General features: G+C 37.9%; 1 protein-coding gene across 12 annotated transcripts in view; it reads right to left on the bottom strand.

The window, feature by feature from the left end:
- Positions 1-1,038: 1,038 nt before the first annotated feature.
- dnmt3aa (DNA (cytosine-5-)-methyltransferase 3 alpha a) overlaps positions 1,039-12,895 on the bottom strand; it is a 78,888-nt gene continuing 67,031 nt past the window's right edge. For 4 of the 12 annotated variants that reach the window (XM_084001299.1, XM_084001301.1, XM_084001296.1 and 1 more), the window contains 11 exons: positions 12,496-12,575; positions 11,052-11,164; positions 9,178-9,361; positions 8,019-8,103; positions 7,240-7,385; positions 6,396-6,492; positions 6,155-6,303; positions 5,129-5,214; positions 4,927-5,029; positions 4,332-4,450; positions 1,039-2,954 (listed from right to left, as the gene is read on the bottom strand). In XM_084001299.1, the coding sequence (XP_083857425.1) occupies positions 2,813-2,954; positions 4,332-4,450; positions 4,927-5,029; positions 5,129-5,214; positions 6,155-6,303; positions 6,396-6,492; positions 7,240-7,385; positions 8,019-8,103; positions 9,178-9,361; positions 11,052-11,164; positions 12,496-12,575 (1,304 nt within the window). In that variant the 3' untranslated portion in view covers positions 1,039-2,812. The remainder of the gene's footprint in view (positions 2,955-4,331; positions 4,451-4,926; positions 5,030-5,128; positions 5,215-6,154; positions 6,304-6,395; positions 6,493-7,239; positions 7,386-8,018; positions 8,104-9,177; positions 9,362-11,051; positions 11,165-12,495; positions 12,576-12,895) is intronic. The other 8 variants (XM_084001307.1, XM_084001303.1, XM_084001304.1 and 5 more) reach the window with 6 other exon arrangements.

Here is a 12,895-nt window from a genome sequence, read left to right on the forward strand (position 1 = left end):
CATTCATGCATTTATTTGTAGAAAATAATAACAAAAGAAAGTCAGTGTTTTCAGACCTTGAACGATGCAAAGAAAACAAGTTCATATTCATTTTTAAACAACACAACACTAACATTTGAAGACTTTAAGACTTCAGAAATCAATATTGGTGGAATAAATCTCAGTTTTTGTTTGGTTTTTATAGGCTACTCTTCCTTGTTAAACATGATTTGGTGCAGGTTGATCATCTAATCAATGCCTCAATTCAACAGGCACTGGGATGGAAAGGCTGCAATACATGTAGAGATATGGATTAAAGAAAAATTGGTCTCTTAACTTTTTCCAGAGCTGTAGATAATTAGTATTTGTCCAAGCCATTGATAGTAAATAAATGTTGAAGTTACAATCGCTGACCGCACACAATCATAAAAGCCAGAGACGGTGCATGAGGGGAAATTAAAGCTACACTCATGATGGGTAAAAACAAACACAGCCATATGATAAACATGCTACAAAGAAAGGCTACCTCATATTGTCAATTCACAGTAGCTATACAGTAACCGCTCAGCTGGTAACCGTAACATCCAAAGTGACCTGTCAGACTCCTCCTGACTTACAGTATTATCCCAAATGTTGCACCATTAATTCAAGATGAGGCGTACGTACGTCACAGTCGTTAGAGCAAAGAAACCGATGCCACACAACGGCACTTGTACAAAATGTTTCAGACACCACACACACGGACATGTACCCACTGTTTTCATGTTACTAGTGTATCATTATAGAGTATTTCACAGCATATTCCACCAAAGCTAAACTCGATTTACAGTCACTGCTTGAAATATTACTAAGAAGAGATAATCAATCAAAACAGTACAGTTATTAAGGTATTGAGCTAGATAGCGGGATCAGCTCCTGACACATGCAGCGATACGGTGACCTGTCACACACCAACACAACAGTAGGTTTCAACCCAACATGAGTGTGTTACTCCGTCATGCACTCTTTCTGTTTCTGTACGGCTTTTATGTTGTTATCGTTGTCAGATCTGAGTCTCTCCTTGGCTGTGATATAATAAGGCTCGTCTCTTTATCTTTTTCTAGATTGTGTATCAATCAGTCTTTAAAAAAAAACTATTAATAATGTTAGTTTTGATATTTTTCTTCTTGATAATGTTCCGTATATTCGAGTGTATTTATAAACCCCGGCTGCTGCCAACAAATAAAGGTTTTTCCTTCAAACTGGAATAAAGATCTTGATCCCACTAAGGGATTTTATTCTTTATTACAAGGTCAATGGAAAAAAAACATCTTGTGTGATCCTGTTTTTAGTTTTCATGATATTATTCTGCATCCACTTTGATTGGCACTTTGATTTAAATGCTCCGATATTGATAAATATGCATGAGTGTAGCCTATGTAACCAGTTGTTCTTATATTGCAAGTCTGTCTGAAACAGGCCTCTCTTGACGAGAAACCCTTTGTCTCAATGATATTATCTGTATATATAAAGATTATATAAAAACTAAAAACAGCAACAGCAACAGCAGGGATTCATACGTTGCAGATGTTGCATTACAGATGTGAATAAAGACTGAAATGCAGGAATGACTCACTGATAAAAGATGTCTTCCTATAGGGTGAAGGTGAAAGAATAATTTTGGTGTCATTTGGCTCCGCCCACTGAGGTTTAACTCATTTCGTGAGATTTTTTAACTTCCTGAGCAGAATTTACTCCAAGAAACAGAACAAATAACAATCTGATTTAAATCGTATTCACGTTTAAATTACGTCATAATAATCATATCTGCCTTGCGTTTGGGTTTTTCTGTCACACACCCATCCTCCTCTCTCCTCCTCTCTCCTCCTCTCTCCTCCTCTCTTGTGTGTTTATTTTGTGGTGTTGCCTCCACCTGCTTTGTATGATCGATCGGTTTTGATCCGACGGAAAACTGCAGCCGCGACCGCAAACCCACCAGAGACCGTTCAGTCTCGAAGAGCACCAAAAACTGTAAAAGTGTTGTACTAAAGTGGCACCATTTGGACTCTCGCCACTGCCTGACCAGCACCATGAGCATTAACTGGTGTGTTTGAATGTATGTGTGCAATGCATGTGTGTGTCTGTAAGTGTGTATGAAAATGAGTGTGTGTGTGTTCATTGCATTGTTATACACCAGGAGCACTGTCACTATGCATGAGTACATTTAAGTGTTAAACGCTTCAAAGGGAGTCATTGGTGTGTGTGTGTTTGCTTGTGTGTGTGTTGTTGATGCAGTTTGCAAGAGATTTTTTACAAACACAAAGTCAGGGCATCTTTGTCAGTCTAGCGCCCCCCGGAGGTTTGAGCTCCTCCAGCCGCCACGACACAGTAAAGCCAGAGGACATCAGATCAGTTTCAAGGTCGGACAGGAAGTTTGTCTGTGAAGAGTTACAGTACAGAAACGCACCAGTGTGTTGTGTGGTTGTGTGTCTGTGTGTGTGTGTGTGTGTGTGTGTGGTAATCTGCTAGGTAGCACCAGGGGACGATGGTCAGCCAGTGGTCTACATGGGATCTAGGGAAGCAGTCCTTTACAATGTGTGTTTATGTGTGTGTGTGTGTGTGTGTGTGTGTGTGACAGAGAGAGAGAGAGTTGGTGTGTGTCTGTGTGTGTGGTTGTATGTGTGTTTGTGTGTCCAGTCGTCTGTGTCAACCTGCTTCAGCCAACCTTCATGTACGAGCTGTATACTGTGTGTGTGTCTGTCTGTTGTTACATACTGTTTATGTATGTGTGTGTGCATGTGTGTGTGTGTGTGTGTGTGTGTGTGTGTGTGTGTGTGTGTGTGTGTGTGTGTGACTAGTAGCAGGCGAAGTACTCCTTGAGCGGGGCGAAGAGGTGCCTGATGACGGGGACGCTCCAGGAACGTCCCAGAAGCCTTTGCCTGGCGAGACGACTCATGTTGGACACGTCAGTGTAGTGGACGGGGAAACCAAACACCCTGAGGACACACACAGGAGATTATCATTATTATTGATTGATTATTATTATTATTATTACTGATAGATTGATTGATAGATTGATTGACTATCCGGCTTGTTTACGATACTATATGTTTTTTGTTCATGAACTTGCATTGTCCCACCCCAAATAAAATTGAATTGAACTGAATTTATTTGTCTGTCTCAAATAAAAACAGAAATTTGTCTTTAAAATGGCTCAATGAAGCATTAAAACACTATTATTATCATTATTACATTTGGTAACACTTTATAATAAGTACACACTATTAAGCATTAGTTACAGTAAGCATTAATAAATACTGAATTCTTCATTTATAACACATAAATACTCATTAGTTTGTAGTTTATGAATACAGTTAGTGCTCATCAATGATGAGTAAAACATATTTAACTGTGTTTATAAACTACATACTAATGAGTATTCATGTGTTATAAATGATGAATTCAGTATTTAAAGCTTAACTAATGTTTAATACTGTAGTGTGTACTTATTACATTTTACTCTAGATCACTGAAGGACAGAGTGACACAAAGCTCAAATAATGTGTCAGTGAATCAATAGTTGGTTAAATAGCTTTTAAACCAACGTTTAAAAATCAAGTTATCAATCACATGATCAAAAATTATATTCAAAATGATACAATTTAAAACACAATGAAGATATAAAACAGTTCAAGAGAACAGAAATTCAAAATGAGCTTTTAGAATAGAATATCTAAAAGCTAGAATATCTATCTCTTATAGACAAAACAATTGATTTTATTGGTTGAGTAAATGATTGTTAGAGCAGCTTGTTATGATTAGTGGCTGTTCTGTTCTAATCGGACTACTGTAATTTAGTTACAGAGTTTTTGTTTTACCACATGTGCAATATTTTTATAATGCAAGATAAGACAACAGTCACTAACTTGATGCTCACGTTCATCAAGTTATGAATGTTTAAATACGCCAAGATCAATATTTGATTATTTAATTTGGTTATTTTGTTAATGTCACAAATCTATATGTATATATCTATATATAAAGATATAGAGCATATATAGATAATCACTCTTGCGTATGGAGAAGCAACAGATGTAATATACAGTCCATTCAGAAAGTCTTCAGACCCCTTTACTGTTTCCATGTTTTCTTTTCTTTTCTTTCAAAAAAAGAAATATAGTCTTTTTTCTCTCATCAAACTTTATTAAATATCCCAAAGGGACAGTAGATAAAAACAATATGTTGAGTTCAGGCGCCTCCAGTTTCTCTCAAATGCACTGTAGATAGTTAAGAAGCAACAACTGATTTATAGTTGTGGTTATGTTTGTGAATCATTTATTAGTAACACACACACACACACACACACACTGTACCTTTCCATCTCGGTACACCAGAGGATGTCCTCCTTGCTGTCCATGTAGACGGGGAAATGTTCGTCTTTCCCCTGCTTCACAGAGTTGGAGCGTGTCGTTATCGTACGCAACTTCTCAAACTAGAATTAACATCCAGAACCAAACACACACACACACAGACAGACACACACAGACAGACACACACACATCTTTTTTTAATCCCTACAGCTGCCCCCCTTTTGTTCACCAGGTTTCTGTGATACATGCAGATTAAAAAAAAAAAAAAAAAAAAAGTAATACAAAAATGATGATTATCAAATAATTATTTCCTTAAAAACCGGCTGGAAGAAAAAAAAAGTTAAACAGCAACAGCAAGAAATTGAAATAAATATTCATATGATTGATTTCTGAGATATCAGATAATCTCTACACATGATTAAGGAAAGAAAATACAGATTATTTCACCAATTTCCAAACTTTTTTGCCAAAAATGTTCCGGTTTTTATTTTTCCATCAATCAAAAAAAACATTAAAGTAGTTCCTATGTTCAGCTATACTTGACCGCATCTTTGCTTGTTAAAAAAAAAACGTAGATGGCATAATAAATGTCATGTACCTTGGCTGTGCGCCCGTGTTCGAGGCACTCCTGTAGGTCGAGCTTGTCGTTGGCCATCGGTGACAGAGGTCTGCAGGTGGAGGGAGACGTTAGAACATGGAGGCTGTTAATGAAAAGGTTTGTTTTTTTAAATGCACTGATCGAAACAACAACATATTTGTGTGTGTGAATTTGTCTGTGTGTGTGTGTGCATATAAATCACCTGGACATGCCTGGCAGGTTCCCCCAGAAGTAGCGGGCGCGGTGGGCAGCGGAGACTTCCTTGGCGTCGATCATGACCGGATTACTCTGCAGAAAAAGACACACAGGGTCACTCCACTGAACATCAAACAGCTTTTTCACAGACTTCACCAAACGTGTTTTTATCAGCCTGAGAAGTCTTTTTTTTTCTTCTTTTGGAGTTTGTTAAGAGAGTTTTTCAGTATCTGCTGCAGCTGATAATTAATAATTGACAAATGGTAAATTACATATCTAAATGTTAATGTGTAATGTTGTATTCAGGCTTCTGCAGTGACTCAGCAGCTGTGATGGTCGTCTACAGATAAAATCTTATGAGCAGTGCTGGTGCAAAATTACGCACATTTACTCACTTTTCTGGTACTTGCAGTTAACTTTACTATTACTACTTAATATTTATTCACCACTTGATTTCAAAAAGAGAAACATTTATATTATTTTCCTCACTCCTACATAATTACATCAAGTTTCACATTGTAGCATACAGTACTTAAATATTTAACTTGTGAACAGTAAAGTACTATAAAAACATTAGTACATCAATAATAATGAATATTAATGACCAAATAAAATAGTAATATAACACTGACAGCAGCCTGCATAAACAGTTCTATTACAAGTTTTTGCTAATCATACTGTATATAAACTATTGTGATTGTGAGAAAATGAAATTTCTTGCCTTTAATGCCCTATTGATGTCTATATATTTTAATAATTAATTATCTTGTTATATTAAACATTAATGTTTTTATGTTCCTGTTATGTCCTGTTATGGTAGGTACAGTAATACTGTAGCTTGTTTTCTAATTGGATATTAATTAAATATGGAATCAATATATTTACTTCAGTAAATGATAAATGATAACTGTTTCTTTTTCTTCTAGTTATCATTATAAACATTATTATAACATTGATGCATTATTCTATATACACTTTTATATTATTATACTACATCATAAGTATCTGTAGTGGGTGTGTTTGCCGTTTATACCTCTAAAAAGCGAGAGATGTCCCGTTTGTCGCTGACTCCCATGGCAACCACGTTCTCAAACAGCCAGAAAAACGGCCGCTCGTCTCCTGGTTTGGGTCGAGCCTCGTGCAGCAGACGGTAAAACTCGAAAAACAACCGGCCGGTTCCCTCTGCAGGAGAACGGAGAGAGAGAGTTAAACCTCCACACCTGAACTCACTCGAATTAGATTTTAAATTCTTTAAGACTTTTTTAACCACTGACTCTGACCGTAAAGGCCTTTCCGTGCGGGGTTGACTATGGAGAGGTCGTTGCAGGGGCTTCCTCCGATCACCAGGTCAAATGGTCCCCAGTCTTCAATCTGACACACAGAAGACAACAAGAGTTCACTTTTCTGAGTTGAACAATCCAACCAATCAACATGCAAAAGAGAAACAATAGATCTCCTATTATTCCACATTAACACTTAAAGGGATAGTTCAACATTTTGGCAAATTGGCCCATTGCCATAATCCCTATAGTTTTAAGAGTAGGTTTGTTACCTTTAATTGTCGGTGCAAGCTATTTTTAGAATGGCAGAGCAGAGCCGCAAGCTGCTCAGAGCTACGCTACAGATACACAATCCGACAACTCACCACGCTATGAGATAATAACAGAACGTTATGAGACAGAGTTGTTTTTGAGGGAAATACAGAGACTAGTGCTTGCCCAAAAACTGCCCCCGACAGGAACGCGCATCAGTGGTTTTGCATGAATTTACCTTGTCTGGTAACGTTCTGTTATTATCTCATAGCGTGGTGAATGTGCAGGTCACAACTTGTCCACCAGAGCGTTTTGGAGTTGTTGGATTGTGTATTTGATGAGTTTGATGAGGGAAACCAAGAAATCCCATTAGCCTCCGTAGCATAGCTCTGAGCAGCTCACGGCTCTGCACCGACAATTAAAGGTAACGAACCTACTCCTAAAACTATAGGGATTATGGCAATGGGCCAATTTGCCAAAATGTTGAGCTATCCCTTTAAATGCATCGTAAGAGGTCTGACGTGTGGACGTCAACAGATCTCAGAGACGAGGATTCACTCAGAGTGAAGTTGTGAGCGTCACTTACATGTTTGCGGGTGACGTTGCGGACGTCTCCCACGTACATGATGCGTCCTTGGTGTCGCACCATGCCGACGGTGATGGAGTCTTCGCACACCTCCGACGCCACGTACTTGTCCACCTGGATGCCCAAATCCTTCAGCACCAGCAGACCTGAGCGCACACGAACGCAACATTAAAATCATACTGCAACTGCAAAAGCATTCTTCGAGCAACAAACAATAAAAAAATAGAATAAATAAAAAAGATGGAACATTAATCAGCAACAATTACACTTGCTAAAAATAAAACGGTTTCTATTCTGCCTCTTGTTTTTCATTTTTCATCACTGTGAATCGATTTGTTTTGGCTTTTCAATGGCCATAAACAGTTGAAAATGTCTCTTGTGGAGTGGAACAAGAAGGACGGAAATGTTTCTAAACCCTCTCTCTCTCTTTAAATGTACTCAAGTTGTCATTATGATTAATCTTCCCCCTGCTTTTTTTCTCTCGCCCATCTGTGCCTTTTTCTTGTGTTTTTTCTTTTTTTTTCTTCTTTCTTTCTTTGTATATTGTAAAATAAATGACTTTATAAAAATAAAGTTAAAAAAAAAGAAAAGAAAATGTCACTTTGGACTATATTGTTTGACATTTTATAGAGGAAACAAGACTAAGAGTTAACATGCTAGAAGTCACGATATTAAATGGTTGGACCAGTAAAATCACGATGATTCATCCTCTTTGGACCATGAATGTCTGAGCTAAACTTCACACCGGTCCGGTGACTTCCTGCTGATAGAGTACGTACCTGTGGCGATGCCGTCGAACAAAGAGAGCACTCTGATTGGTTGTCTCTTCTCTGCCGAGACTGGAGGATACAACTTGGCTGGCTCCTAAATCAGAGAGAGAGAGAAGCAAACGTCAACATCAATAAATTAATATAAATATGATCTGTTTAACGGTTTAACTGTGTCGTATTTCACCTCTTATTCACAGCAGAGTTATGATGGGGCATCACATTTACTACACAGTACTGTATGTGACTTATAGTGTGAGGCTGTGGTGTGGTGCACTGCCCCACGCAGGCAGACAGCAGCTACTACAGGACGAGTGCAGCTCAGACAATAACAAAAAAAAAGATGTTAAGCCAAAATGTATGACCTCTATGTTGTAAAACTGTAATTTTATGCTCTTTTTAGTGCAAATAATGACAAATACAGCGGGGAAAATAAGTGGGCTATTGAACGCGTCAACATTTTTCTCAAAAAATATATTTCTAATAGAGCTATTTACATGAAATGTTCACCAGATGTTGGCAACAACCCAAGTAATGCACATATAAAAAGAAATCCAAACATTTATGTCCATATATTACGGTAAGTAATGTGTAATAAAGTGAAATGACACAGGGAATAAGTATTGAACACATGAAGAAAAGGTTTGGAAAGCCTATGACTAAGACTCTATGCATGTTCACCGTGCAAGTCTATTGACGCGTTCAATACTTATTTTCCCCGCTGTATATTCATAAACAAGATCCAGTGTGGAGTGCAGTGAGTGCAGTTTGGTTTCTGCAAACTGTATGTTTCTTTTATTTGTGGAAAACCACACATTTCTTCAATATTAAATCATAAATATAAGTGAAATCTAATGTGAAGTCTTGGTGGTTGAGAGGTTAAGATGCAGTTACATAACTCTATTGTTCCTGGTTCACTGGGAAACATTTGAACCTGTTTCTCCTCTTTCTATTCTCCAACAACTGATAAACAATGGAAAAATGCCCAGATGAATAAATATACTTAATGTATGCTAGGCTCATTTAATCAATGTAATGTTACTAAAGTTAATCATTAATCTTTTCCAAGGCGAAAGGTACAAAGTGGATCAATAAATACGATAATTTCATCATCTTTAAATAGAAGAAAAGGTGAAATTGAAAGCGAACGGGGTCGCCGGGGGAGACGTACGAATTCCTGTTCGTGGTTGTTGGCGAAGAAGTGCTGTAGTCTGCAGGGCCAGTCGTCCCGTCGCCGCAGCAACCCGTAGCCGTTCCGGGGGCCGCACATGTAGCAGTTCCAGGGGTCTTCTTTGATGGCCGTCGCCGCCGAGCCGGCGCCCACCAGCAGGTCCACACACTCCACACAGAAACACCTGCACACACACACACACACACAGGGGAGGATTTAACATGAGATCACTGTATTATGGTCTGTATTATCCGTATTACACGGCTAATTAATGTGATTAGACTGCAAGTTTAACCAGGCGTCTTACACTTTTTTACTTTTACTGCATTCCCATTGGCTATTCATTGTCATCTATCTATCTATCTATCTATCTATCTATCTATCTATCTATCTATCTATCTATCTATCTATCTATCTATCCATGTTTCTTTCTTTCGTTCAATCTATCCTTCTTCTATCTATCTATCTATCTATCTATCTATCTATCTATCTATCTATCTATCTATCTATCTATCTATCTATCTATCTATCTATCTATCTATCTATCTATCTATCTATCTATCTATCTATCTATCCTTCTTTCTTTCTTTCTATCTATCCATCCATCCATCCATCCATCCATCCATCCATCCATCCATCCATCTATCTATCTATCTATCTATCTATCTATCTATCTATCTATCTATCTATCTATCCATGTTTCTTTCTTTCGTTCAATCTATCCTTCTTCTATCTATCTATCTATCTATCTATCTATCTATCTATCTATCTATCTATCTATCTATCTATCTATCTATCTATCCATCCACCTATCCATCTATCTATGTTCAGTATTTACTACTGTGCAAAATATGAAAAGACATCCAGTTTGGGTCATTTTTGCTTTTCATTTCCACTTAAACATATAAAATTGAAGTTTATTGGGTCTTTAACCAAAACAAAAATGTCCTTTCGCGTCTTGAGAACATGATTTGTGGGCCAGTGGCGTCTCTGCAGCAACACAACACTTAACTGTGGTTTCACCTTTATCGAGAATAGTGATTGTGTTGTCACTATTATTCACTTGTTAACTCCCTTTTTTTCTTATTAAGGAGCTGCCAAAATAAACACAGGAGGAGCCCAGAAGCAAGCAAAGCGTTTTACATAATAATAGGCTATAGATCATTTATATAGATCTGGAAATGATTCTTTAATAGTTTCAGAGATGGACTTAACGGTGTTTATCTTATCTCCCCTGTCACACATAATACTGTTCCTCTGGCTGCTCGCTTATCAGAGCCTCCTCCTCCATCCACACTAGTGTGTTGAACCAAATCAGACAGACACCTCATGGGTTTCACATCTACCTGAGCCTCTGGTTGAATTATTAATAAGGCTTATTAATGATTAATGGTCATATATAAATGGTTATCTGTTACACAGCGGACTTATCTTTGCCTGCTCCTGTAGCTAAAGCAGATTCTTCTCCGTTTTTTTAAATGGATGAAATATTTTAGTTGGAGGAAAAGGCCTCTTTCCACATTCCTGCGCATCTCAGGGTAGATTTTTTTTTTATTATTATTTTGACTCCCAGACCTCTCTGTCTGTCTCTCTCTCTCTCTGTGAGGAGTGAGGAGTGAGGAGATCAAGGCCCAGATGCCAAAATCAACAGTTTACTCTGCATTGATATAAATGAATCCGGTCCACGTGAGCTGGGGCTGACTCAGTGACCACTCAGGGAGCACATGCATCACGCTTTGACATTTATGGGTAAATTGTTTCTGTTGAGGTGAAATCCAAGACCTCGTCCTGGCCACACACACATAAAAAAAAAAAAAAAAAAAAAAAAAAGAGTCAACTGCAGTCTGCCAGGCGACGGGCGGCGTAGTACTGACCTACAGCAGTTGTTGTTGCCACACATGAGCACTTCCCTGCCTCCACAGCAGATGGTGCAGTAGGACTGGTAGCCGTCGTCGTCGTACTGGTAGGCACACTCCAGGAACGAGTTCTGGTTTTAACGGGAGGGAAACGACACAAAAAAAACACTAATGTCACGCTACTAATAGAGTATAGACACTACTAGTAGAGTATAAACCCAGTCAGAGCTCTGAGATCCACTGACTCAGGTCAGATAGTGGAGCACAGAGCTCAAACCAGACATGGTGAAGCAGCATTTAGCTGTTATGCTGCACACCAGAGTCTGTACTAATAAATGATCTATCTATCTATCTATCTATCTATCTATCTATCTATCTATCTATCTATCTATCTATCTATCTATCTATCTATCTATCTATCTATCTATCTATCTATCTATCTATCTATCTATCTATCTATCTAACTTTTCTATTCTTCTTTGCTCCTGCTTTTAACTGTGTTTTTTGTTTTTATGCTGTGTTATGCTTTTGCTTTTATGCGTTTTGTCTTTATGTAAAGCACATTGCCTTTGTATGAAATGTGCTATATAAATAAAGATGCCTTGCCTGCCTTGCCTTGCCTAATGTCAGAGGATGGATCAGCTCAGCATCTGTTCATGTTCATGTTCGTGTGTCTGTGTAACCATGGTTTCACTCAGGAGAGGAGGGGGCATGCACGCATACGGGTCAAAACCAGATGACAAGGTGAGTGGGCTCCACATGGCGCAGCAGCAGCGTTGTGTGTGATGTCTGCAGAGCCGGAGCTACTGTACTGACTGTTTATATCGTCTGTCAATCACTTTAATACTTCTTTAATTAAATGATTGACAATTTAGTTTGTAAGATGCCGGAAAATATCGAAAAAGAAGTCTGATGTCTTAAAATCACTTGTTTAGTCCGACCAAAATGAAAGAGATTACATTTTAAATAGATAGATTGGACATAATTGTCATTGTACTGACAAAACCATGACTGTATGGTGCATTAAAACCAATATGAACGATATACATGATATATATAAATGATATAAAGTAAAGAAAAGCAAAAAGGCCTAATATCTGAAGAGCTGCATGAAAGAACGTTTATCCTTTTTGCAAGATAAATGATCAAAATCACTGATTATTCATCATTTTAAAGCAACACATACCGATTTTCTCACATACAGCTACTGCAGTACTAGAATAATATGTGTAAGATTGATATCACAATACTGTATCAATGAAGCATCATGTTGTTTCACTGTAAAGCCTCATAATGCATCACACATGTAGACAAAAACCTCAGTAACTCATATTTTTTAGCTTGAAATCATTAATTTTGATCTTATATTATGATGATATGATTCTATTAAAAGCCCATAAACAATAATATTCAGTTTATTAAACACAATGAGAGAAAACAGAGTGTTGTTTGTTGTTCTTACTTTGCAGCCCTGGCACATCGCTCCTACGAAGAGAGGATGCTCCAGAGAGACGTTGAGGCTTCCACAGGAGATACAGATATCTGGGGAGAGGCAGACACACAAACTCAGGCAGATTCACAACAACAACTGAGTTTCACACTTAATAAACTATAATGTGCTTAAGATAAATAATAAGATTGAATCGCAGGACATTTGGCCGGTTGCTTTGTTTTTATTTCACTTTGCAGCTCATCGTCAGGTACAAACTCCTCTCAACCAGTAAATTATTCTGCTCATTGAATAAATCAAAGACTGAAATGCCAAAAATGTAAACTCTAATCTTCATTTAAGTCTGGACCAGAGTTAAACTCGACTTTAAATCTGATATATAGTGTTTGAAACTGGCCCTGACTCACTCTAC

This window comes from Trachurus trachurus (assembly GCF_905171665.1).
Source record: "Trachurus trachurus genome assembly, chromosome: 24".
Lineage (NCBI taxonomy): Eukaryota > Metazoa > Chordata > Actinopteri > Carangiformes > Carangidae > Trachurus > Trachurus trachurus.